Raw genomic sequence first — 27,121 nt, forward strand, 5'->3', positions numbered from 1 at the left:
CTCCCGCTGTCGCGGGGCCGGGCCGCGCCTCGGCCGAGGGATCCCCGCCCGCCGCGCTTCCGGCCGCGCCGCTGCCGCCGGGAGGTGTAGTCCGGGCTGTGCCGCCCGGGGCCGCCGCCCAGCCCGCCCGCTCCGGTCGCTCCGGTCCGTACGGTGCGGGACGCGCGCTCCGGGCCCGTCCAGTCCGTGCAATCCGGGCCGGTCGCTGCCGCCGCCTCGCGGGCCGGTCCGAGTGCGCCCCCTGCCGGCGGGGCGGGGGCGGCGCCGCCCCCACGCGTTGCCATGGACGCCCCGGCTGCGGCGCGTGACGCGACGGCGCGTGGTGATGACGTCAAGTGGCCTCCACGTCGCCGGGGCGGCCAAGATGGCGGCGGCGGAGGGGAGCGGGGCCGGGGGGACCCTGGTGAGTGCGGCCGGGAGGTCCCTGGGGGGAAGCTGGGGGGGTCGGGAGGGGGACCGGGGGAGGCAGGGGGCGTTCGGCCCCCCCCTCTCTCTCTGAGCAGGGCCAGGCAGTCGGTCAGGTGTCGGGCAAAGGCGGAGCGGGGTCTGGAGGCCTGGGCGGGCGGCGGCTCGTCCAAAGGGCGGGGACGGGGAAAGGGGTCGAGGAGAGGGGCGAGGAACGGGACGGGAAAAGAAGACAGGGAAGGGGACAGGGTCAAGAGCAGGGGCGGGGAGCTGCTGGCCTCCCGCCGTGCCCTCCCTGCCCCGCCTTCTCCAGCGTTTGCCGTCGAGCCAGCCGGGCTGTGTCCTGTTTGCCTTCACCTCCGGGCACCCGAGAGCTTTCCTCGGCCGCTGGCGGGGAGGGAAGGAGCCCGGCTAAGCCTGGTCCCTGTGTGTGCCCGGGCCGGGGTGTCCGTGCAGCTTTCCAGGGCTGTTCAAGGCCAGTACTCGGGGGCTGGTGCGGCTGTGCAGCCCTCAGGCATCACCTCCCTTAAAACACAGCTTTTCACTTCTTTCAGTTACTGCTGCTGGAACAGAGCACAGAGGGTGGGTTTGGGGGTGACGGGGCAGGTTCACACACACCTGCTGAGCTCTTCAGGCCATGAGCTGCTCACATCAGGCAGCGACAGCCTGGCCCTGCTGTAGAACATTTCTTTTGTTGTATCCCTGAATTCTGAGGAGCTGCATCCATCCCCAACCCCTCTGAAGTGCACGTGAGCATGTTTGTGTTTGTTCCTAAAGGTTTATATCCATTCAGTTCCCAGGTCTGGCAGATGTGTCGATATCCCAGGATATCCCAGTGGAAGGGGAGATCACTGTCCCTGTGGGATCTCACTCTCCTGATGAGGATTACTCCACGCTGGACGAGCCAGTCAAGGACACAATTGTGAGTCTGAGCCCCTGGCTGGAGTAAAACTCGGGTTTTCTGGTATCTTTGGCAGCTGTTTTGCACAACTCTGCTCAACCTGTACTTCAGCGGGGATTATTTTAAAACTCGTCATGTAAAACAAATTCCTGTGGATCAAAAAGTATCTGAATTGTGGCCCAAAGTTTCTCTGTGATCGTGAAATCATTGTGAGGGCAGAGGCCTCAGTGAGAGCTTCTGAGAAACTCTGAGGACTGAAGGTATTTTTCATTTGTTTTCTTTTCCTAGAGGAGCAACCAAATTGTTGGTTATATTCTGGTGTTACCAAAGGATTACAGTATGGTGGTCGTTAAAGAAAAGGATGTGATGCTGTAGTTGTTAAGGAATGTAGGAAAAGTCATCATTGTTTGTTGCAGAGGATGCTACAGAACTTCTTGGGTTGGATCCTCTCCTGATTTGCCACCAGTGTTCCTTTACTTCTGTGTCTTTGCTTTAGCTGGGAGCTGTAATTTTTGTGAGGTGATGAATTGCAGTGTTTTGTGTTTGTTTCAGATGAGGGATCTGAAGGCTGTTGGGAAGAAGTTTGTCCATGTGATGTATCCCAGGAAGAGCAGCGCGCTCCTCAGGGACTGTACGTGCTGGGGCCTTCCTGATTTCCAGAGGATGCTTTGCCTTCAGGGGAGAGGCAAAATCCAGTGGGACAGGGATTCAGGAGTGTTGGACATCCTGTTCTGAACAGCAGAGATGACAGCTGGGGTATCTGTGACAGGCTGGCGTGGGCCAGGATGGGTGGAACTGGCAGCTTTAGCAACTGGTGGGTCTTGAATGAATTTTGTTATAGATCACGGTGTAAGATGCTGAATAAGAAAATTGTAAAGCAGTGAGATGTGGAAAATGGCACCTTGGGAGTTGGGCAAGAGGCTCTGCCCTTCCCAGGAAAATGGATGATTCTGTGACTTTTGTGATGTGTTTTCCCTCTCCCTGCAGGGGATCTGTGGGGCCCATTGGTGCTGTGTGTCTCCCTGGCTCTGTGAGTATTCTGGGGTTATTTGGGGTTTTGTAGCCCAGTGCATGAGGGAAATGAGACATTAAAAATTGCTAGTTAATGTGTTAAGATCAACTTCATCTGATCCCTCTCTGTCTTGTGCAAGCACTGCTTGGTTGGGTTCTCTGATAAAATGTGTTTGTGACACTTCAAGCCCGTTAAATTTAGGATTTAAAGATGAACTGTTCCTGGTCCCCTGTCCTAGGAATGGTTTTATTGAAGGTGTCTCAGGTTGTCCTGATTTGGCTGTGGTGCCTGCATCCCATAGTTATTCCAAGCTTTCTCTGAGGCTGGTTTGTTCAATCACACACTACTCTGCTGCTTTGAGAGGTACGAAAACTTTGGTACTTTAATTTCCATCTCAGCCTGTTGTCCATGGCTTGATTCCCTTCTGAATGCTTTCACAGCCCTCAAAACAGGGAAACAAATGGACAGAAATCACCTCAGTTGAGCCACAACTATTTTCCTTCCCTGTGCAAATCTGAGGATATAATGAAAATAAAAAATGGATGTAAAGCTATGGGCCTGCAGCATAACTGGGGATCAGGGTTGGAGCTCCTGCTCTGGCACCTACTCCAGTCTAGGAAAACTCTGTCAATGCCGATGCCTCTGTCTCTTCCCCACTCCAGGATGCTGCAGGGTGGCTCTGCAGACAGCAAGGATGATGGAGGGCCCCAGTTTGCCGAGGTCTTTGTCATCATCTGGTTTGGGGCCGTTGTCATCACACTCAACTCGAAGCTTCTGGGAGGGACCATGTGAGTGTGCGTTTGTTCCGCGGCAGTTCCCGCTCTCCCATGCACGGAGTTCTGCCCTGCCTGGTCTGACTGCTGTTTCCCTGTTGCTGTCTCCTTGTGCAGCTCCTTCTTCCAGAGCCTGTGTGTGCTTGGGTACTGCGTGCTGCCGCTGACCGTGGCCATGCTGGTGTGCAGGCTGGTGCTGCTGGCGGGTGCGGGCACCATCAGCTTCATCATCCGCCTCATCGTGGTGGGGGCCATGTTTGGCTGGTCCACCTTGGGTGAGTCCCTCATGTGTGCCCTGCGTGGCTCCGTGCTTGGGGAGCTCGATCCATGTTCATTCCCTTGGGCAAAACCAAGGGATGCTCTAGTCTGAGGTGTCCCTGGGCTGTTGAAGGGCTGTAGGAATAGTTCTTCCAATCCTCAAGCTGGCAGTGGTTCTGCCTCTGCTTCTGCTCCTGGTGATTTCCATGGTCATATGCAAATTGCCTTGGGCAGCAGGATGTATTAAACTTATTATTAACTTAAATTATTTAGTATTAAACTCTGTGAGACTGGTGGTTTGTTCTATGATTATGTTATAAATACTATTAGAAAATGCTGATTTTATAGAGATGCATTTGCACTATTTCTCCTGTTCTTTATCTGTAAGTCTGGCTCTCATTGTACAGTGTTAATCAGCATTTATGGCCAGGCTGGTTGGGGCTTGGAGCAACCTGGGCTAGTGGAAGGTGTCCCTGCCTGTGGCAGGGGTGGAATCCCTTCCAAGCCATGTGATTCCATGAATCTATCATTTGTCATTCTGTATGATAAAGGAAGTTGCACTTGGTGATTACAGCCCGTTGGTTTGAGCAGTGGTTTCTTTTTCAACACCACTGCAGTGCAGATCCCCACTGTAGTTGGCTGCCATGCAGTGGGGTCTCTGAGTGTTCTGCTGCTCCTGCTCCACGTGTTTGTGTCTCTGCAGCATCCACGGCGTTCCTGGCGGACAGCCAGCCCCCCAACCGTAAGGCGCTCGTCGTGTACCCCATCTTCCTCTTCTACTTCGTCATCAGCTGGATGATCCTCACCTTCACCCCCCAGTGAGCACCATCCCGAGGGACTGGGACACGGACTGGACTTTTTCATGGACGCTGCAGTGAATCCTTGGCTTTATCTCTTTCTAATTTATATATAGGGATACTGTAAAAAGGCAGGTTGTGGGATAAAGCCAGAGAGCTGCAAAAAGTGCTTGTTTGTGTGTCCCTCTTTGTGAAAGATACTGAGGTCCAGCTGCTGAGGGGTTTATTTTGCCCTGTTCTGTATTGGTGTTAAATAATGCCCACTGGGAGAAGGGATTGTTCCATCTGAGGAGAGAGCAGGAGATCCTGGATTTTCAAGCTGTTGGGAGATGAAGTTCGCACGACTTGGCAGATTTCCTGCCTGTGCCTGGATTCTCACTGAAGATGAAAATGCCTTATCAAACCATAGAACTTCACTGCAATGATGTGTGGAGAGGAAAGAGACATGTCTGACTCCTTTTCGTTCTCTTGTAGAGTGGTGGGATGTGCACCCAGGGCAGTGTGGGACTCGGGCTTTCCCAGGAAAGGAGAGTTCAGTCAAAACTCAGTTGGGTCACTCTGGAGAGAGTTGGAGCTGGTGGCAGGGAGTTGCTTTTGCTCATTTCCATGTGTTGTGTGTGTCCATCCCTTCATGTGGCAGGAAAGAGGGTTCCAACTTGGTGCCTTCAGCATTGCATCCATGAGGGGACTGTGGGCTCACTGCAAGTTACAGACCTGTGACCACAGGGGACAGAGCTCAGAGTCCTGCAGAAATGCTGAGACTGCTTTGTAGCAGGGACTGGGCTCTGTGCATATGGGAAGGGAAAAATCCCTGGAAAGTACTATGAATGTATATGTATGATTAAAAACAAGGGGTTCTGTGCGGGAAGTTGAGGTTTTGCTGCACAGGCTGTTTGGGTCTGAAAAACCATACCAGGGCTTGGGCCCCAAAGTGTTAAAACAGCTTGAAGGAAGGGAAGTAAATGGTACTAGAGGTGGTGGCTGCTCTGAAGCAGGATGTGAATTCTGCTCTCTCCTGCCTCTGTGTGACAGTCCTTTGGTTGTTCACAGGGCCAGCAAAGAAATGTGTGCAAATGTGCATTTGTTCCCTTCTACTTCCCGTGAGATGTCAGACACTGTTCTGAGGGTTGTTTTGTGGGGTTTAGTTTTGCTTAATCCTTTAATAAAAGGGAGGGAGCTCTTCCGGTTACTGCAGGTGCATCGTGTACCTCTCCTGGGAACAGGTGTGCAAGAGTCAGGTGTACTTTGGCACAGACATTGGGAGCTGGGACTTGCTTTTGGAAACTGTACAGAAATGATTCCTGTTGTCTGTTGTCCTGAGTCAGCAATCCATGAAATATCTGGGGTGAAAAAGCTGCTGTAAAATGTCCTTTTTCCTACATTTGTGCAGATAGACTGAAACTGAGGTCTGTGGGTTCTGCTGAGGTGTGAATGTGCCTAATTTCTAGTTCTATGTGCAAGAGCAGTCTGTGCTGTAAACGCTGGTGGTGGGTAGGAGTTGGGATGGAAATTGCTGAATTTCAGATTAAAAGTGCATTTTTGCATTTGTGGATAACGAGCTGCTGTGTGTGGCAGGGCCTGGCTGTGGCACCAAGGGGCTGGAGGGGAGCTGTGGTGGTTTGTAGACATGGGAACCATGCAAGGGGGAATTTTTAAGCTTCCATTAAATTATTGCTGGTATGGAATATGGTTTTTCTTTTAAGTGTGCAGTTTTTCATTCATTTAAATGTTAGTACAGCTTTTTGAAGCTGAGAAGAAGTATTCAAGGGAAGTGGATGGTAAAGCTGTTGATGGCTACGGTGGGATTCCTTGAGCCAAATCTTTCTGTCCTACAAGAATTTAACCACATATTCGAAGAAATCCTTGGATTCTCTCTGAGTCTTGTGACTTAAGCTGCTGTTCTGTCTGAAGGATAATTGGAGTAGCATTTAGTTGATTCAGTAATATTTTGAAATTTTTTACATGACTTCAGAAAGTCCAAAAGCCCAAACTGGGGTTTGTTCTTCAGCCACCACTGAGGTTCTGCAGGGCCCCTGCTGTTGTCCCTCGGCAAGCGGGCGGTCCTAAAGCCAACGGGACATGGGCACATTAAACACAACCAAACCATTTTGGTTCAGGGAAACGAAATGCCTCGAGCTTGTTTGATATTTGCAGATGCCTAGAATTAGTGCAGCTAATTGATAGTCCTTTAGACTGCTGGTGTCATCTGAGAGTGCTGAGTGCTCCCTGAATGTCCCTCATCCTGTCCAGCCAGGAGTGCAGTGCATCCCTCCTAAGGGCCCTGCAGGACCACAACAGAGAGGTTTAATTTGTGCTGGAAATGTCTGTGGTAAGAACTGTTCTGCTTTCCGTGGGGGAAAGGCGCTTCCTTCTTGTTTAAAGCTGCTGTGGAAGGGTGACAAGGAGAAGCAGCTGTGTTGCCTATAATGGAGTGTTTGAACTGCTCTGCAGAGACATGGCTGAGTTTCCAATGCACAAACCAGGCTTTCTTTCCTACTAGGATTTTTTTAATACTGTTTATCAGCAGAAGTTGTTGTATATATTTAATTTTGATCTATTTAATACCAATAAAAAGGAAAAGAGTTTATTTGTTTTAACTCAAAAAATTCAAACAGGCTGAAGGTCATGTGGGCAATGGGACATGTGGATGGAAGCTCTGTGCTCTCTCTACCTGTGGCACCTGCGGTACCAGGAGCTCCCCAGGCCTGGCTGGGGCAGGAGGGGGGAAGCTCCCCAGTCCCTACCCTCGTGTCCCCCTGGCCAGACAGGGAGAGCAGGAGATGTGGGCCACACGTGCCAGAGCCCCCGAGGCTGAGCTGGGACATCGCCCTGCCCAGGCTCAGATCCTGCTGGTGCTCACAGACAGTTTGGGGAAGGAGCAGTGGTGCAGGTGTACCCCAAAATCAGGGTTTCAGTGGCTTCAGGGCCAGGAGGTCTCAGGAGCCACCCAAGGGACCCGTGTGTGCCTCAGCTGTGCTGTCCAGTGATCACCGGAAGCTGAACGAGGCAGGGGTGATGGGGGAGCAGAAACCTGGTAGGAAGGGGCCTGATGGGTGAATGGATATTAAGGCCCATTCCTGCCTGGCTAATAAATCAATGGCAGTGAAACCCATCCCTGAGCCACGCCAGGATTTGAGGCGGTGGCCAGGAGTTTTTCCACACTCTTGCGCTGTACTGTGGGCTGACAATGAGGACATCCATGACACGACCCTGGCTAGGGAGCCTTGGCCTGGAGCTGGTGGCAGCAGGGACACGCTGCCCCTGTGCCAGGCACGGACCGCGGGGCTGGGGAAGGCCACCATGGCCCGGTGGTCACCAGAGGGCGGCAGGACCGCGCCGTCCCTCGCAGCCTTTTGCAGATCAGTTTTCACCGCCCCGTGGTTTCCAGCGCCCCCGGAGCTCTGGGGAGCACCGCCAGTGTGCTCTGTCCTGCAGACAGGACCGGGCTCGCAGGCAGCCCTGGGAGGTGAGCTGTGAGCTGCCAGCCTCAGCCGCCACCACCAGCCACCAGCTCAGGCTGTGGTGCCTCACCTGCCCCTGCTGCAGGGTTTCTGCCTGCTCAGTGATGAGCAAGAAGACACTTGCATTCAAAAAGGGCCATTTTTTTTTTTTTTAAAAGGACAATTTACCAGTCCTGGAAATGTAACTGTTCTGCTCAAAAGAGGTGTTCTCAAGTGCAGCTCTGGGCTTTGTAGTTACACTTTGTTTGGATAAAGCTCGAATTTAGCATTTTTGTTCCCCAGTCTTTTTGTCCCCTGAATCTTTTAAGGCAAATACTCTGCATGCTGAATTGTACCCCAGGGCAAATGAATGGGGCAGGTGACAGTGGAAGAAGGACTTTCCCAGTAAAATCAGGAAGTAACTGATACAGTGCAGCTGTTGACAGCTGGGACTGTGAACCTGATTGCCGACCTTTGGCTTTCCTGGCAAGGAAACTAGGTGACATGGCTGCAGGAGCTGGAAGTCAGGCCCGAGGCTGCTGAATCTCCACATTGCAGGTACTCAATGGAAGGGCAGTGACGGGTGGGACAGGACACGCTGTGCCCAGCACGGAGGTTCCTCAGCAGAGATGGGGAGAGAATCACCGAGGGCAGGTGTGACAGCCCAGCGCAGGGGGCAGCTGCTGGGACAGACACAAGGGTTGCTGCATTGCTCTGCTGTCACCTTGTCAGGGGCAATGCCTGCGCTGGGGGGTTCAGGGTCTCTGAGAGACAGGAGTGAAGGTTTGCTCTATTTATTCTGAATCCTAGTTGGATTCGTTGCATAAGTGCACTTGCTGATGCAGGAAGGACGCGTTTGGTGTTTCTGTCCCAGTTACCTTCCCTGAACTTTGTCCCCTCTGCCCACGTTTCAGGGAAGGGAACAGGGCAGGTTTTCTGGGGTGCCACGGCTTCCCCATGCCTGGTACCTTGGCACATCTGCACTCTGAGCTCTCTGTGTCTGAGGAGCTGCTGTTTGTGCTGCTGATGGAGGCAAGGGAGCATCGTCAGAGCCTTGGGGAGGCACATGGGCAGGCAGGGTCCTGCCACCTGGGAACTCCGTTCTTCCCTGCTGTGCCTGGGAGGGAGGAGATGGAGTGATTCCTGGCCTCAGCCAAACTTCCCCTGCCTGTGTAGTAGGCTCAGCCCCAGCTCCTCCCGGGAGCCTGAAGCACACCTCAGAGAGCACCTGAAATCCATCCCAATGAGCCCCCTCCAAACCCCACTCTTCCCCCAGTTCTGCACTGCCAGCAGTGAAAAGGGCACCATGTGAAGCACAACCTCCCCTGAAAGTATAGAGGGAGTTTGGCATTTTAAGAGAGAAATGAAGAATACAAACCCAGCTGGTCGAGCTGTAACTGTGGGTTCGCATGCTCTGCTGAGGAGAGCATGGACGTTCCCGGAGTAAGGACAACACCACCCCTCTCTAATTAAATGGAATAGAAGGGAAAATGAGGAAAAGCAAAATAAATGTAGTTTCCTGTGTGGTTCTTGCTTATGAGTTATGATTTTGCATTGCCAGCTTTGCCAGTGGCAGCGAGGGTTCCATCCATGGGCAATGGAGCCAAGGAGCGCTGAGCACCAAGCAAAGCCACCAGCATCTCCAGGCCAGCAGGATGAGCTGCTGACCCCGTGCTCTTCCTCGTCAGCTGAAGATGAAGATGGTGTCCCTGGCTTCCTCTGTCCGAAGAGCAGCGAGTGCAGTCCTGAGGATGAGCCTGGTTATGAGCTGATCCATGACAAATCCTTGCTGTCCCTGTGGGGATCTTTTCCCAGGAGAACCAGGAGGCACCGCTCAAGATTTATCAGCCTCCCACAGGGACCTGCAGGGCACAGTGGGGATGCTACAGGCCACAATAAAATTTTCAGCAGCAGTGAATTGTTGGCCTTTGGTGAACATTCCCAGACAAAGCCCGGGCATGTGCTCAGGCACAATGAAACAGATCTGGTGGGGCTGCTTGAGGCAGACCTGGGGAGAGCCCACAATGCTCTGGACTGGGAGGAAGATGAGGTTAATGCCTTCTCTGTGTCTCCTGGGGAAGTGAAGACATGTCCTGGACAGCTGGTAGGTGTTTCACATGGTGTCTGTGGGTGCCTGTTCCCTGTGCCCCATTTCCTGCTCCCTCGAGGTGCCCAGGTGGTCCTGAGGTTGGGATGCTCTGGCAGACACGGATGCTTTTTCTTCTCTTTTACTCTAAACTCCTGCCTCAGGCTGGTGATGTGCAGTTCAAATCCAGTGTGTTAAGTTGCCTTTGTATCCTTTAGCAGTTGATCTTACTACCCTGATGGGTTTCTACCCAAATAGGAACTGGATTTCTGTTCATCCTGGTGGCCAAGCGGAGCAGGGAGTGTGTTGGGGCTGAGGGCAGAATGTATCCTCCCAGGCCCTGCAGGAAGGACAAGTCACCCTGGCCAGGGGAATTGGCACTGGCTGTTTTCCTCTGTTTGGTCTGGGCATTGTGTGCTTTTCTCTCACCTCCTCCTGTGCCTGTGGACCTGCATACTCCTGGCTGGGCTCCCTCACTGCAGCGTCTGTGCTCCTTGTGCAACCTGCTTGTCTGTCAGGTCCCAATGACATCTCTGTCCCCCCTTTGAGTCCCTGTGCTTACAAGAAACTCGTGTGAACATAGTGGTCCTCGAGACCCTGGTCCTGGTTATTTTGGTTGCAGAGAGCTCCAGGCTCCAGAGCCCCTGGAGCAGAGGAGCTGTGGGGCCATTGTAGCAGCCCTGTCCCCATGGCTGTTCTCCTGGTGCTTCCCCATCCCTACCTCTCTTCTCATGCTTCCCACAGCTGCTGCTGCTGCAAGGCAGGAGCCTGATAAGGTCATTGATATCTACGGGAGAAAGGCAGAGGGTAGATTTCAGAGCTCAGCAAGAACTGCTGGATTTCACTGGGACTGTGCTTTCTGGTTCTTTTCAAGCCTTTTTCTGGTGTTTTGTGTCACTGTCTCAGGATCATAAACAGAACATGCAATTATTTATCCTGGGCACTCATTTAAAACCTTCCTCTCCCCGTAACTCACGCCTCCCTTAGCAAAACCCACGGGGCTGAGGTCTGGGCTGGAGCTGCTGCCTCTTCTTTCTCAGGGCTTTGGAATTCCTCCCAGCAGCAGGAACAGAAGCCCGAGACAGCCCAGCACAGGGTGTGGGGACAGCCCGGTCTGCACCGTGCCTACAGCCAGGATCTGTCCCCAGAAAACCTCTTTTACCTCTTGATTCCCTTTGGAGTGGAGAAGCACGTGGCTGCAGCTCAGCCCTGTGGCACAGTGCTGGGAGCAGGATCCCTCTCCAGGACAAGCCTGGCAGCCCCCGCGGCCGCGGGGGGGCGAAAAGAATTCGCTGTCACATAATGAGGCTTTGTGTGTGTGAGGGCTGGCATAAAAGGTTTTCTGAAGCTGCCTCAGAGCCTTTCCTGGCGTCCCCAAAGAAGGCTGGCAGTGGCGCGTGGCTCCCGTCCAGCCTGGAAATACTCTGGGGTGCGGTGTCCAGGGGCACGGGATGGGCACGGGATGGACACTTGGTGTCCTTGAGCATGGAACGTCTCTCCTTGTCCATGCCAGAAGGAAAGGACATCTTTGGGCAGTGGTTTTGACTGAACAGGTGCCAAGGGAAGATGTGCCCAACGCTGGTTTGCTGCAAATCCTGCTCTGATGCTCCTGACAGGGGAGAGCACCGTGTCCCTGGCAGCCCCATTGCTGCTGCCTGCCCATGTCCTGAGCCCCCTCAGCTTGTAGTGCTCTGCTTTCAGGGTGCCCACAAAACCAGCCTGGCTCTGGTGGGGTTTGACAACAACCCCAGGCTCTGAGGGCAACTGGGGAGGGTCTCGTGGCCACTTGTCTCTGCGCCGTGGTGGAGCCAGGCAGTGGGTCATGGTGGCAATCCTCTGGAAACCCCAGAGTGCTGGAGTGTGACAAACTGGGCACTGGTGGGCTTGCAGAAACCCTTTGGTCCTGCCACCTCCATGCTCCCACCTGCTCAGGGCTGCATGCTTAGAGCTATCAGGGGGTTTGATTGTTGGCACCCAGGAGCTGTCGAGTCCCCCATCCTGTGTCCCAGTCCTGATGCCATGTCCCCAGTTCTGCTGAGAAGCTGCACTGGACAGGGTTTGCCTCTGGATTTGGGTGTGAGAAACTTGGTACGTGAATGGCCCAACCATCCACGAGTGAGAGGAGGCTGCTGTGGATTCATGCCAGGGATTCAGCTTGCAGACACCTGCCCTCGCAGGGAGCCAGCACTGCACCTGACAAGATTCCTCTGTCCTGGGAGTTAATCCCAACCCTTGTCCAGAATTAGAGCTGGGATCCTCCCTAGACAGCAGCTGTCACCAGAACTATGTGCAAAAATACCCAAGGAGCTCAGATGCAGTTTATTACACGGCATTTCGTTGTGCCAGAGGAGGAGGTGCCCCTGTTGCCTGTGGTTGTTTTTTAGCTGCTGAGTGTGCTGTCAGTGGCAGGTACCAGGGGGATGTGTGAGTGTGAGAGTGTGTGAGTGTGAGTACACACGTGTGCTGCCAGCCCTGTGCCGGCCTCGGGTGTTTCACCATGGGAGCCTCCCTGCTCCAGCTAATAATAAGAGCTGCTGCAATTCCTTGGGCTGCTCTGGTGCCTGCCTTGGGGGCAGGGGATTAATGTCCCAGGATTAACGTCCCAGCCAGGCTCCAGCAGCTCAGTGCTATTCCCAGGGGAAGGAAAAACTGCCTGGTGAGCATTCTGCTTATGTCCTCTTTTGTACTTAAAAATGCAGCCTGATTTATATTTGTTGTTCTCACAAAGGCATCTGGAAGAGAACTAGAGTGCAGTAGCAGCAGGTTTTTGCTAGAGTTCTGTCCTGCATGGGAGTCTCTGTAGATGCCCCCAGACAGTAACTCTTGGGTGCTTGAATACAAATGGATTTAAAATTGAGTGGAGATATGGCTCTCAAAAAACCTCCGTTTCCTTCTGTATCACTTGGGTCTATTTGTAATTTGCGTACGTTGTCTATAGTATCTCAAAGATGTCACCATATCAGTTATGCTCTTTTAAGTGTATTTAAATAGTCCCATGCTGAGCACAGCCCCAGGCCCCTGTTGAACTCCCCAACCTTTCTGGCTCCGGGAATGGGGGCAGGAGCACCCCCCCGCTGGTGCAGCGGAAATTCACCAAAACTATCATGGGCTGGTTTTTTTCAGTGAAATTGGGAGGTTTTGCCGGTCTGTGAGGATTAGTCAGCTGCAAAGTTTGTTTGGCTTTTGTGTGTGTGCTAAATCAGTCGGTGTTTGTGAATTCCCTCACTGGTGTTTGCAAACTGGGGCATCCTGTGTGGGGAAATGCACAAACCCGTCTGTGCCAGGAACCCTTCTGGGGACAGGGAGTGCAGGGGGCTTACCGCAGCCCTGGCTGAGGCCATGAGCCCTTGGGTTGTCTCTGGGAGTCCAGTGCACATCTGGGCTAAGCAAAAGTGTCACTGGTGTTGGAGGGTGAAGCTTCAGCAAGACACAAGGGCCACCAGTGCTGGGAGAGGGGACGTGCTGAAGGGTATGCCATGGGACTGGCCTGTGGGATGGGGGATTGATGCCTTTGGCCCCAGAAGGCTCTCTGGGGTACTGCTCTGCTCACCCGAGCACTTCCTTCTGCCACAGGAGCTGCTCATGGGGATTAAGTAATTGCCTAATTGTCCATCCCAGAGAGAGGCTTTGCTTCAGTGCTGGGGCTCCGGTGCAGCCTGTGGCTTGCGTGGCATCCTGACAGCCCCATGTGTCCTCCACCCTTGCAGGCAGCCTCCATGCCCAGCACATCCCACCTGTGAGCCATTGGAGACTGGAGCACATCGGGATTATTTTAAATGAGGAGCTTTTTAATGGAGAAGCAGTGGTGGCAAGTGGGCAGGGGGCTCACTGGTGGCATGGGGCAGCTGTGGGGCTGCGGGGAGCTGGGGAATGTCTTCTGCTGCCCTTGGACATTCACATCTCTCAGCTGGTTTCTTGTGGTCTGGCCGTGGTGGTGCTTCTTTGGTGGCAGCAGAGACATTCGGCCTCTTGGGCTGGAGCTGAGCCCCTAGGTCTGAGCAGGGGTGGCCCCGCAGTGGAGCCCCAGTCCTGGGGAGCTGTGGGGTTCCATGGGTTCTGTGTGCTGGCCCTTCCTGGGCACATCCTCGCAGCCCCTCGCTCGGGGGCACACGGGGGGGTTCAGCCCTGTCCTTGCCGTCTCTACCTCCCCACTGCTGCTCCCGGGGACTGCAGGTTCCGCGTGTTCTCCCCCCCCGTCCCTCTCTCACCGCCCTCGCGGTGTCACAGCCCCAGCACCGCCAGCACCCGCCCCGTGTCCGGCGTCGGGAGAAGAAAAGGGTCCCTGTTCCCGCTATGCTAATGGGGAAACGCCAGCTCGGCAGGAGCTGCGCCCTTCCCAGCCTCGGGAAATGCCTGTGCACAGCAGCAAGTGGAAAATCCCCGTGTGCCTCCGGCTCGGGGCTCTGCTGGCCGAGGGGAGCCCCCCGCTCACACCCCTGCGCGCACCCCGCGGCTCCGGGCCGGGAGCGCGGCCAGAGGGGGCTGCTGCGGCTGCGGGGACACAGCCTGGCCGCCACCAGCCTGAGCTGGCACTGATCCTGTGCAACAGCCGCCACAGCAATAGCTCATTAGTGCACAGAAATAGCTCCGGCCGTGGGGACATGGGATCCTCCAAGGAATGATCTGTAGTGGGAAGAGGCTGTACCTGTCCCCCAAAATACCGGCCCTGTCTCATGAGTTTCGGAGAACATGGGATGTGTGTAGCAGTGCTGGGGCTGGTTGGTGACATCCTGGTGTCCATGTCAGCTCCAGGCACTGTGGGCAGCAGTGGGAAGCTCTTAGTGAATGTATACAGGGTGAAGTTTTCCTTAGAATCAGCCTCTTAAAATTAACTCAAGTTTAAAATGGGTTTTCACATGGGTCTGAGGAGAATAGTGATACACACACACACACGTATTTATATATAGAATGAATGGACATTGCTTTTGCTTTTCCTGTAGCTTGTCTGTGGAATGGGTACATTAGGATTTTTGGGAAGAGCCAAATGCAGCAGTGGGGTCTGTGTCCCTGAGCCACTCAGCAGAAATACCCATTTGGTGTGCACGGCTCCTGCCACTTCCCCACGGATCCAGTCCCCAGGAGCTATTCCTGCCGAGGATAGTGTCCTGGCATGCTGAGGAAGGATCCAAGATGCAGCATTACTGGAATGCTTTTGGGATGACCGGCTAGGAAGAAGCTACACAAGTATGCAGAAACCGCTGTGGTTTGTCTCCCAGGCCTGGGAAGGAGACATCCTGCTTCTATTTGTGCTAGCTTGGCTCTTTTGGCTTTTGGAGAAAGTGGGAGAAGGACCTGATGCCACTGGAGCGAGCAGGGGCAATTCTCTGGGTCCTGGCAGGGTTATGGCCTATCTGCAAGGGCTTGCCTGGTTTGGGGCAGGACAGAGCCACCTCCCCCAGCCTGTCCTGAGGGCCTGGTGTATGGATGGCCAGACGGACGGATGGACAGATGGACTCACAGATGGACGGTTGGTCGGTCGGATGTCTTTCTGCCCTCCAGTGTGCTGCCTGTGCCAGCTGAAGCAGGCAGGTGCCTGTCCTGCTTCAGAACAACACATGGTGCTGAAGAGTGAGCCCCTGATGGGAAGAGGAGTCCAGTGCCACCAAACCTGGCAGTGCCACCCCCTCTGAAGGGACAGTCCCTCCCGTGAGAGCTGCCTTCAGCCCCAGCCCAGGCCCAGATGCCCCAGAGCCTGTAGAAGCATTGAAGAGTCTCCTTGCACTGCCCAGAATGACAATGGCAGAGCCTTTTGCAGGACCCTGCGCTGGCAGTGCCCTTCTGTGTCCTGGCCACGGTGTTGGTCCCCTGGCAGCCTCAGCCCTATGACGGCAGTGGCCAGTGAGCTGAATGGGGGATGTCTGGCAGTGGGCAGTACCCCAGATGCCATCAACCCTGCAGGGGACTATTTGCAAGTCCTTGGGGTAAAAAGTGTAGCCCTTGAGGCAACAGTGGGTGAGTTACAGAGGGTGGGTGGCTGTTGGGCAGCAGCATTGGGCTTTAAATCCTTCAGGGAAAATCCTTGCTCGGAGAGGTGACCCTGGTGTGCCCATAGAGGTGAGACTGTCTTCCCAGCCCCGGGTTTTTAAAGGAGGAGAAAAGGGATGTACAAAGCTTGTGCTGTGCCTTGGTGTCCCCAGCCCTGCTGCACTGGCAGGGGACAGGATGAGGAGCTGCAGCTGGTGCCAAGGCTGGGAGCGGTGCCAAAGCCCGCTGAGGAATGAGCGAGGGGGAGATGGAAGGAGGCAGCTGGAGCCGGCGCCGGGACTGATGCTGCCTGTGAGCTGCTGCTGGGGCCATGGCGGGGCTGTGCTGGGCCATGGCGGGGCTGTGCTGGTGCCACCAGGGCAGTGCTGCCAGTCCAGGGCTCTGGGTGCTGGTCAGGTCTGCTGGATGCTGCAGTGTTGGCAGTGCCTCACGCCATCCTCTCCAGGCAGGTGCATCTGCTCCAGCTCCGCTGTGCCATGGCCTTCCGTGGTTTTGTCCTTGCCTTATCCCCCTTATCCTTATGCTTTGGGGCCCCAGCATCCCGTCCAGGCCTGCCCTGCCTGACATGTGGCACTGGACACAGCTGCCACAGGCACCAGCTGCTGGGGGTTGGGTACAGACGTGTCACATCCCAAACAGAACCATTGTGCTCTGGCTCATGTTCCCGCAAGCAGGTCCTGTCAGAGTGGAGCTGACACCAGCCCGAGATGGGCGGTGCACAGGAGTGATGCCACTGGAGAGTCTGATGCCAGTCCAGGGTGGGTGACAGCCACTGAGGATCCTGTGGGAGCAGGGCTGAGCCCAGGCATCGCTGTGGATCTGCTTGCCCTTGCTCCTTCCGAACTGCTGACACAAATCACCGGTTTGTGGGGTGTCCTTATGTGCCTGCAAGAAGAATCCTGGCCCAGGGGGCTGTGAGTGGGGGGCTGGCACAAGTGTTCGTGAAGTGACCTTTTATTGTGGCGCTTGTGAACGAATGACGTTTGCAGAAGGCAGATAAGGAGCTGTGAACAGCTGGAGTGAATGGCTCAGCCGTGTTTGATGGCTGGGGGGATTCCCCTGTGTTGTTCTCCCCGATGGGGTCCCACCAGCAGGCTGGCCCTGGTTGCCCCTGCTCTGTGATGAGGGTGCTTGTCGTGAGCCTGGGTGCTCATGGTAAGCCTGGGTGCCCCTGTGTCCGTGGTGAGGCCAGCAGCACCTGAGCACCCAGGGATGGCATCGTGGCTGGGTACACCTTGTGCCTCTCAGAGGAGAGCACCGGGAGCTGCCAGTCAGCTTGTGCAGAACCGGAGTGAGAATCTGAACCGTCCAGGGTTTGGGTTTCTAACGCCCTATGTGTGCCTTTGACAGCCAAACTCCCCCTTCTCCCGCTCTGGAGTGTCGGCCGCCCCTCGCCCCTTCCCACTGCCTGGGAATGGGAGCAGCTCGGTGCGTTCCAGGCAGGAAGGAAAGCCTGGAGCTGTTTAAAACTCGCAATCTTCAGGGAATTTCAATCGCGTCCAAGCCCGTTCCCAACCAACTGAATAGCGGTGCAGGGTTTGAATGCTGGCCCGCCTCCGCGGCTGCCTGCTGCTCCTCCCTCCGCCCTCCGCTCTCCGCTCTGCCGGCACCGGGCTCTGCCGGCACCGGGGCTCTGCCGGCACCGGGCTCTGCCGGCACCGGGGCTCTGCCGGCACCGGGGCTCTGCCGGCACCCGGCTCTGCCCGGCTCCGCTGCCGCAGCGCTGCCATGGGGGTGCCGGGGGGGGCTCTCCCCGCGGCCGGAGGCAGCGCCGCGCTCTAGGGGGGTCTGCCGGGCCCCGCCGCACATCATGCCATTGCTGGATTTCTTCTGGGCTTGCTTCAAGAGAGCCAAGGTAAGGGAGCGCTGTGCCACGGTGTCCGTCCCTGACACCCTCCGGTTTCAGGAGAAGCCTCTGGAAGGGGCGCTGGGGAAGCGTCCCCGGCGGGGCTCGGCTCGCTCACGGTGTCGACGTCTGCTCTGGGGGTGTCGTGCCCGTGCCCGATGGGCATGTGAGAGCTTTTAATTTTGGCTGGGCCATGTGTGGGTGCGCTGGTCCCTGTACCCTAAGCTCGCCCGCTGCCCTTTGCTGGGTCACCGTGTCCCGGCACGGGCAGCCCTGGGCGGGCAGGCTGCTGTGCCCGGCGAGCGCGGCGCTGGGCTCTGTGTGTGTGTGCACCCTCAGCCCCCCGAGGTGGTCAGCACATGCCAAAAGGGTCCTGCCGTGCCTGCTTGCGTGGTGTGGCCAGGCTGGGACAGCCTTCCAAACCCAGAGGCTCAGGTCACCCCTGGGGTGGCTGTGGGACCACAGCCGACCTGGAGGGTCAGGACAGCTGTGAGCAGGATGACAAAGGAGCAGCAAGGCCAAGGGCCCCCAGTTTTTCATTTCCTGCAGTAGCAGTTCTCATGGCATGGCATCTGAGATTTTTCATTAGGGTTTAATTCTTCATCTGTCACCTTAATAAGCAGTGACTCTCCCTGCCTGCTCCTGATCAGTGTTGGTTTATTGTGTCCCAGCCTATGCAGCGTGGTGGGAGGTGAGCTGGGGAGATTGTGAGGGTATGGTTAGTGTGGATTTTGGGAGTTTCAGATTGGGAAAAGTGGTAAAATCCCTTTACAGGCAGTGCTGTACACCGGGCTGTGCTGGGTGAGTGGATGTGCTGCAGTGAAATAGATGTGGAATGCACGCTGTCCCCCGGGCTTTCAGTGCAATGCTTAAAATAGTTGAGTCTAAAAATGACATTTGTGAAATTCATTGGTAATATTAGTGGCTGTCTTGTCCCTGCTGTCTCGTCCCCGCTGTCTCTGGAGAGCTTAGCTGTCCTCATTAACCCTGCTCGTCCCTGCGTGCTGCATGTTGGCATCGCCATCGTACTGGTGGTGGCATGGAGATGGACACTGGGTCCTGCATTGCCATTGCATTGCAGAGCTGCAGCTTGGGATGGCTCCAGCCTGGCCAGCATGGGGCTCTGGTGCCCCCGGGTTTCAGCCTCCTTGGAAGCACCTGGCAGACCACTGGTTTCAGCTCATCTCTTTGGCCCAAAATGGGGTCCGGTGGCCCAGCTGGCCAGGGCACCACCCTCCTGGTTGCCTTCAGTGGACACCAGTGGCCTCCTGTGCAGCTGATTCTTCTGCTTCAGCCTGGCCTCGCTCTCCTCCCCATGCCAGTGTTGCTCAGCTGCTCACCACGAACAGGCGAGGAATTCTCACCTTCCTCGCTGAGGAATTTCTTGAAGAGGGAGAAACATGCTGGGCTCTGTCTGTGGGATTAAAGATTTCCAGATTAAATGAGGTGCATCTGTGGCTGGTGGAAGATTTTGTGGGAAAAGGAAGGTGTGGGAACAGATTGGGCAATGCCAGAGGATCCAGAGGAGCCGGGTGACCTCCCCTGTGGACATGGGCATGCTCTGAGGTGGCAGTGATGACTGCAGCCCTGGTGATGGCACCCCTCGAGCAGGCGGTGCTGCAGGAAGCACAGCAGCAGGGACATGGTTAAGCCTGTCTTCCCTGGGTCAGCCTCAGCCCTGCTGCCCCGGCAGGAAGAGGGGTCCCGGGGGTCCGTGGGAAAGTCCGGCTCAGCAGCGCGGCGCATTCCTGCAGTGATCCTGCCGGCACCCCGGCCCCTTTGTGGGGCCGCGGCACTGGAGGGGCTCATCAGCACCCAGAGAGAGACTGGGGAGCATCCTGGACTCTGTGCTCGCCTCAGGACCAGCAATGGGGACCTTCTGCTGCTCCTCCACCTCTGCAAATTGCTGTTGTGTCCCAAGTGCTGCCGAGGCTCTGCTGCTGTGAATCCCATTTCTCGTGGCTTCCCTTGGCAGCCGGGGTGGAGGGTGCGTGCTGAGCACACTATGTTTGCCCAGTGCTCAGGGCCCTTGGGACTGGTGATGGTGTTTTCAAACCAGTGGGGCTGATGCCCCTGGGAGAAGCCTTTGCCAGGGCCCTGCTTGTCCTGTGGCTGGAGCAGCATTGCTGGTCCCAGCTCCAGACCAGCACTGCTGGTCTCAGGTCACCTCTGGACAGAGAGGAGGCTGCAGCGGGGATCAAGCCCAGATGTGAGGGATAGCATTCCACAAATGTGAGAATCAAAATGATTTAAAAAATTATTTCTTTTCTTTTTTCTTTGTTTCTTTTCACAGAAATTCACGTTGTTAGAAGATAAAAAAGATGCAGGTAAGCTGCAGCAATAATTTTTTGGGCCAAAGTGCCCTTGCTGTGGGGTGGGCAGGGGTAATGGGAAGAGGAATGTCCCCTTGCTGGTTTCTTCTGCCAGCAGTGTGATTTTCCCCCAGAACTGTTATTTTCAAGGGGATATATTTGCAAAGGGGCCTTGGTTCATTTGCAGTTTGTATTGTCTTTGTGGTGAACAGCTTTGTGCTCAGCAGATAATCTCATGGGGAGCTCGAGAGCCTTGGCACTGCAGTGCCATGGGCAGGAAGGTCACCCCTGGCTCGGAGCCCCTCGGCTTTGTGTGACTGGAGTGTCTCACCTGTGACTGTGGGAGGGAGGGACTCACAGTGCAGCTCCAGGCTGATCCATGGGGATTGTGCACTGCTGCTGCTGCCCTGATCAAACCTCTGCCAAGGTGGGGGCAGAGGCTGGGGGTTGGGGCTGCTCTGCTGTGAGGGGTTCATGGGTGCTGGGGAGGCTGGTGGTGGTCTGTGGGAGCAGGAGGAGGAGGGGGAGGGTGTGTGTGCCAGCAGGGCCAGGAACCAGGGATGGGGACAGGGCTGTTGCAGGGGGGTAGAGGTCCCACCTTCATCATCCTACTGGTCAGTGCCCTGGGGGTCTTTGTGCACGACACCCCCAGAGTCAAACCTGTCCTGTCCTACACAGGATGGCCCATGGCCATTGGCTCTGGTGGCCCTGGAAGTAGAGGGACCTGGGGCCGGGGTGGCTCCACTGCTTTGGGCACAGGGCTTAGGACAGGCCCCGTGGGTGGTGGCTCCAGTGTCGGAGGTGGGGGGAGTGGGGCTGTCCGCACTGCTGGCTGGAGCCCTGGCGCCATGAAAAGGGAAACCCTCTGTGCAGGGAGCCCATGGGATGTGCCTGGGCATCTCCAGGCAGTTCCCTGCCCGAAGGGTGATGCACTGAGGGCCTCTTGTTTTCCTGCACGTAAGGGTGAGGTGAGCTCTGAGTCTGGCCGGCGAGAGCCCAGAGCACAGGAGAGCTCTGAGTAACAAAAGGTGCTTTGTGAGAGAGCCCCAGAGGTATCTTGGGTGGTCTCTGGCCCTTGAACAGGACAGATTAAGAACATAAATGTCAAGACCTTGTTAAAAAGAGTTAAAGAGCCCTGTGGAAGGGAAGGGGCATGGAAGACTCCTATGGATCACACTGTGACTGGGATTTTGGGGCAAAGAATGTTTATAGGTGCTCTCCCCTTGGTCATAACTGCCTGCAGAATCCAGGTCTCTCCTGATGAGAGCTCAATGACACTCACATGACCCCAGCTGACACATGTCCCTGGCCCAGCTCTGGCCGCTGGAGGGATGCTGGGTGTCCAGGGGCTCTGGGGGCAGGAGGAGCAGGAGCCTCATGTCCTGAGAAGCTGCACAGTTTCTCACTGTGGGATTTGTCACCTGTGACTCGATGTGATGATGGGGCCGTAGTGGCTCCTGGTGTCACTGTGACCTGCAGCAGCGTGGTGCTTGGGGTACGCTGGAGTTCTGCCTTTCCCGTGGATTACACTGGACAGGGAGCAAGCCTGCAGGGGGGTTGTGCCTTCCACTGGGAAGGGGCCAGGGCAGGTGCCTGCTGTCCTCTTCACTCATTGTCCCCAGACGGTGCTCAGACAGTGGGAGCATTCAGGCCATGGGCTTGGGGGACACCATTCCCTTCCCTTATGATGATTTTCAGTCTCTTTGGATGGGTGGCATGAGGACCTTGGCTCCTGACACAGTGGCATGAGGCAGGGTGGAGTTGGTTCTGGTTTATCCCAGTAGCTCTTGGCAAAGTGTCTCTTCCACCAATTCCCAGAGCTTGCCTCTGATTTTCCCTCTCCAGCACTGCTGCTCTCCCAGCACACCTGGCAAACTCCCTGAGCTGCTTTCCAGGCATGGGCAGACCCATTTCTAGCCCCCTGTTTGGAACCATGGTTGTGCTGCCACATTCCCTTCCCCGAACACAGGCTGGATGAGGTCACTGTGGCTTCCCGCTGGCATTAAAGTACCTGGGTATGCCATGGCAGCTCCTGCAGCAGTGATGGTGGAAAACAACTTGGATTTCATCTGCCTTCTTGGAGGTGATGTTTCAGCTGTGGGAGCACCTGTTTCCCCACTCTCATTCCCGCTGCCCTGCAGCAAGACCTGCCCTGGCCCACCCTGAAGTACCCTCGGGCAGCACCTTTGTCTGGGTGGGACACAGAGCCCCTGCACAGCCCCAAATCTAACCACTGGGACAGTCCCAGCTGGGTCAGGTTTGCATGGATTTCCTAACCCTCTGCTTCCTCTCCAGCATTCACTTCCCGTGTATTGTTCTGGACTGAGCAGAAAGGAAAAGCTTGAAGAAAGGAAAGGCTCACAGCCTGGCCATGCACCTGAAAACTGCATCCTCAGAATAAATTCCTACCAACAGCAGCACCAGGCCCCTCCAGAAGGGATTGGGAGGTGCTCTGCTCATGTCATGGAGCAGTGGGTCCTCTTGCTGCTAAAGGACAGGGACAGACTTGGTGGCTCCTGCCAGCACAGCCACACAGTGGTGACATTGCAGCGTTTCAGGGTGGGCTGCTGCGGCTGGATGTGGTGAACTAAAAGGGCAAAGCAGCACAAGGGACTCGGCTGAACTTTTGCCCCTGCATGAAATAATAAGGTTGTATTTACCCAGCATCTGGATTACTGAAAATAACCTGCTAAATTTAGCTGTTGTTGATGTGTTGTCACAGCTGAGCTGTTCTTCTCTCCTCGCACAAAAATCTCCTGCACTGACTTGGTGGATTTGTGGCCTGAGCATGAGGACCCCGTTCCTCACCTGACCTGAGCTCATGCGTGTGGCTCCCTGGGTTTTGGGGAGAAACAGAGGCTGGGATCTGGTTTTGTCATTGTCTGAATACGTTGGAAGGGAGAGGGGCCAGGGGCTGGTGGGGGCTGTACTGGGATCTGTGGGTGTGCAGGGACCAGTGCTGCTGCCCTCGGCACCGGGGCCCTGCTCTGGCATCAGAGCCAGGGAGATCAGAGGGGACCCATGGAGTTAGTGGGATGCCAGATGTGGCAGCAGGGACCCATTCTGGGCACTTCTGGAACTTGTTGAGGAACTGCTGCTCTTACGTGGTGGGAAAGGCAGTCATGGGGTTGGGTGTGGGTCGGAGAGGTGGGAAGCAGAAAAGCTGAACCGAATGTGATTATTTGTGCTTTTGGTGGGACATGTGATGAGGGGATTCTGTGCTGCTCCTTCCTCTTCCTCTTCCCTGCCCTCGCGGGTTCAAACTTGGCTGGTGAATCACCAGTTCTCGTCCTTGTGCCCCTCTGCCTGTAAAATTTGTGTAGCTCTGACCCCCTGATGACTGCTGCAATGACAGAGCCCCCTCCCCCAGCTCAGCTCCTTCCTTCTGGGCTTTAATTCCAGGGCTGGAAGTCTTCCCATTTCCTGTAGCTAACAAAATACAGATTCCCCCCTCTGGACAGCAGGATCTGCTCCCAGGTTGGGGGATTTTCTTTGAAGGCCAGAAAGGAAGAGCCTGGGTTAGAGAGAAGGTTTTTCTGTGTTGGTGAGCTGCAGAGCACGTGGGAAGTGCAGGGAATGGGCTGGGAAAAGGCCCCTTTAGCCACCTCGTCCCCTGAGTGTCGCCAAGTTTTTCCCATGGCAGCAAGGAGCAATTGAGACTGACTGGAAAGTAACTGCAGGCAGGAAAGTACATTTCTATCTGCATCCTCGGGTGGTTTGCATGAGACTGAAAGGATCAAGAGAGAAGTTCCGAGTGTGGTCATTTCCCTGAAATAATGATGAGAAAATACACTTAAAACTGGCAGAAAGGTTTGGCTGGGCAATGTTTTTTCTTTGGTCAGAACTCTGACATGCAAATTGCCTTAACATGCACAGGAAGGTAATGTTTTCTGTGCCTGAAATAGCCCTTCTGTTCTTCTGGGCAGAAGCTGGTGCAAAGGGAGCAGGCATGGGGCTGTGGGAGCCTCCTGGGGCTGTGTGATGCTCACAGGAGTTTGTTTTCAAAGCCTGAGAGGTCAGATGGGGAAAAAGCAGTGTGAGGTGTTGGCAGGCCAGTCTGATCACGTTAATTCCTTCTCCTCTTAATGAAGAGCCCCTGCGTCGTGCCCGGCGCGTCCGCAGGGCTTTGAACACCCGCCCGCCCCCGGGAGCGGAGGCGGGTGCGAGCGCGCCCAGGCGCGGGGTAGCACCGGAGCGGGGGTGACTCAGTTTTGGGAGGATGCAGGTGGAACACGTGGCTCAGCATCACCTTCACCTGGGCCCCTGGTGATGGCCGACCCCGGGGGAAGGGGCTGAGCGGGGTCCCAGGCAGCGCGTCCCGGGGATGCTGCGGGACCCGGCGGGGGGAGCGGAGCCGCCGGGAAGGAGCGTGCCCCAGGGCGAGCGGCTTCCTCGGTCGGAGGCGCGGCCGGGGAGGATCCGCGGGGGGTGCGGGCAACGGGCGGAAGGGGAGCGGGAGCGGCCCCGGTCCCGTGCCGGCATCCCGGCGTGGGAGGAGCCGCCGCTCTCGCCCGTCCCGCCGGAGCGCAGCGATGGGTCGCCGGGCCGGGGTCGCGGCTCCGCGCCGGGGCCCCGGGCGCTCCCTGGGGCTGAGGCTCCGCCGCGCCGCGGCCGCGGCTCCGTGCGGGGCGGGACGGCGCGGGCGGGCAGGTGAGTGCGGGGCCCGGGGCTGCGGGGGCGAGCCCGGTGCGGGGGCTGCGAGCAGCCCGGTGCGGGGCAGCGCCGAGAGCGGGGACGTCGCGTTTGCTGCACAGCGAGGCGAGGGACAGAGGGCTGGCGCAGGGTGGGCTCCGTGCGTGTCAGTGCGGTGGATGCAAAGGGCAGAGCGCGGGCGAGGGAACGCGGCTGAGGGGCTCAGGCTCTGCATTCCTTCCAAATCGGAGCGATTTTGGTGGTGTTCTTGGCCGTGCCCGGCTGTCTGTCCTGTCTGAGTGATCCCGATCCCAAAGCCAAAGGGGGGACTGTCCTGAGCCGACTGGTAAAGCAGATCACCCGCCCGAGGGACCATCAGGTGAAAAGAACTTCCACTTTTCATCCAAAAAGAGCATTATTTTGTATTTGATAGTGTTTTAATGATGCTTGTATCAGTCATCTTGTCAAGGCTGTGAAAATGCTTAAGGAGCTTTTGTTCGTTTGGAGCTCCAGTGCTAAACCTGGTTTGATGTGGCTTGTAAAGATGCCTGTGATAACAGGGTGTAGGTAATGATCTTGAAAGCCATTTATTTTGGGTTGTGTGAAGGAGGAACTGCTGCTGCCTGGTTTCTCAGTCGGCTGTGATGCTTAGCGAACAATTCTGCCTCATACCTGCCCCAAGACCCATGTTGGAGACTCATTCCTTCTGCTGATAAATGATCCCTTCAGGAATGGCCCAAAACATGCTGGGTGGACAGGGGTTATTCCTCAGGGATGAGAAGATAAGCTTAGTTTGTTGTAGGTGAGAGGGAAGTGGAGTTCTCTGAAGATCTCCTGCTGCCGGACCCCATGCCAGTGACGTTGCCTGGCTCAGTGCTGGCACATGGAGCAAGTTGTAGCCAGGGGCTGTTGGCCCCACGGATCAGGGGACAGAGTCCCTGCAGGAGACAGGAGGTTGTTTTGGGATCATCCACACGAGAGCAGGGAGCACACAGATCCTCTCCGGGGACTCCTGGAGGGTCTGTGGTTGCTCCCAGGAGCCAGGCCTGTCAGGAAGATTTTCAAGAGATTGCTCAGCATCCTGTGTCTTTTCACACGTGCTGGTAACCCCATGCTTCCAAGGATGGACCAGAATGGAAACCCACGTTCTTAGAGTTGCAAAGTGCTACCCTTATCTTTGGGACCACAGACTGCTTGGTTTGCCATGTGCCCCATGAGCAGCCCTGCAGCACCGAGTCCCTTGTGGCCCCAGTCACAGGCCTGAAGCCACTGCCTCTGCCTGCTGCAGCCAGGTCCACGTCTGGGCTGGGGACTGGGGTCCTCACCCTCCCCTTGGTGGGACTGGCTGGAGGCAGGACCAGCAGTAATAATCCCCCCACCCCCGATGGGCGAGAGGAGGCTCTGACTCGAGTGGGTGAGGCAGGAACAGTTGGATAATGGAGCTGGTTGCTCATCACTTGCCAGCGTTTTGCCTTCCAGGAGCTGGGGGCTTTCTGCTCTGCTGTAGCAGTGGCCACATAATCAGGATTCCTCGGGTAAATTCCTGCTGTTTCTCCTAGATCTGTGGCTGCTGTTTTAATTGCCTGGAGCTCTGAGCCAGACACAGGACCCTTGTTGCACAAACCCAGCTCTCATGAATGATGCTGTTGTGTGTGTGTCTCTGAGCTTCTCTTTTCCTCCCTCTCGCCCTCCTCCTTTGGAAGCCAGGGAATTCAGTGCTGGTGAGATCCCGCCTGCTGTATTCGTGCAGCTGGCAACACGGCTCCAGCTGCCATTTTGGGTGTGCCAGGCGACCTCTTCCCCCTGATTCTCCTCTCATGAAGGATATTGAAGCCATCCTCGTCCTCTTGGCTGGAGCTGGTTTGCTCACTTCTCTCTGGTGTGAGGCTCAGTGCTGAGGCCAGCACTGAAACATCCGTGTGATCCTGGAAGCTCCAGGTGGATGGGGCAGAGGTGGTTTCTGGGCTCTCTGTGCTGCAGATTCACCATTTTCAGGGGTGTTGGGGATGACCTGTGGGCCTGGGGCTCCTTGTGGGATTTGCTGTGTACCCAGTGATTGGAAGGGCTGCAGTGGGGCAGTGGCAGCACCTGGGTGCTGCTTTTAGGGCTGGGGATTGGGAAAAGCCAACAGGTGTTCTGCACTAGGGTGGCTGGACAGGGAGATAAATGGGGCATCCCAAGGTGGGCAAGGGTGCTAGTACAGGCTGGGCCAGCTCTGCCGGGGGGTGACACCCTTCGTGTGAAAATAACACAAGTTTCTCCTGTTCTCCATCCCCAGCAGTGGATGAATAGGAGCCAGGGATAATGCATTAGCGGAGCAGGAGGCCCTTGGCAGCTGGGTGTGACACACGTGCCCCAGACCCCATCGCCCATGGGTGCCTTTCTGGGCTCTGTTTGTATTTATACACCTGAAAGAAAACGGTAACCTTTTTCTCCCCGGTTTATTTTGGTTGTTGGAAAACAGCAGCGGTGGAATGGCCATGGCGCGGTGGTGCAGGATGTGTCCGCCGGGGCTGCGTGGGTCCCCTCCTGCGGAGCGTTCTCAGCTGGAGCAAAGGTGCTTTTCCCGTGGACTCGGAGTAGCTTTTTGTCCCCCTTTTACGCCGTTTCCTGGCTGTGACTCTTCCGGGAGGGTTCATCTGTCGGGGTGTTGCTGCCGGGGGCGGCAGAGGGC

General features: G+C 56.0%; 2 protein-coding genes across 2 annotated transcripts in view; both read left to right on the top strand.

The window, feature by feature from the left end:
* The first annotated feature begins 303 nt into the window (after window positions 1–303).
* YIPF6 (Yip1 domain family member 6) lies at window positions 304–5,831 on the top strand. The gene is made up of 7 exons (XM_042029223.1): window positions 304–403; window positions 1,199–1,327; window positions 1,859–1,937; window positions 2,294–2,336; window positions 2,981–3,106; window positions 3,209–3,366; window positions 4,053–5,831. Exons 1-7 carry the CDS (start codon window positions 326–328, stop codon window positions 4,169–4,171), a joined length of 732 nt encoding a protein of 243 aa, XP_041885157.1. The 5' UTR covers window positions 304–325; the 3' UTR covers window positions 4,172–5,831.
* An 11,409-nt stretch (window positions 5,832–17,240) lies between these two features.
* STARD8 (StAR related lipid transfer domain containing 8) overlaps window positions 17,241–27,121 on the top strand; it is a 42,588-nt gene continuing 32,707 nt past the window's right edge. Inside the window, exons 1-2 of the mRNA XM_042029218.1 lie at window positions 17,241–17,512; window positions 19,797–19,830. Of these exons, the coding sequence (XP_041885152.1) occupies window positions 17,468–17,512; window positions 19,797–19,830 (79 nt within the window). The 5' untranslated portion in view covers window positions 17,241–17,467. The remainder of the gene's footprint in view (window positions 17,513–19,796; window positions 19,831–27,121) is intronic.

This window comes from Corvus kubaryi, unplaced genomic scaffold, assembly GCF_017639235.1.
Source record: "Corvus kubaryi isolate FWS band 111438036 unplaced genomic scaffold, C.kubaryi_AGA036_p1.0 37322, whole genome shotgun sequence".
NCBI classification, from domain to species: Eukaryota; Metazoa; Chordata; class Aves; order Passeriformes; family Corvidae; genus Corvus; species Corvus kubaryi.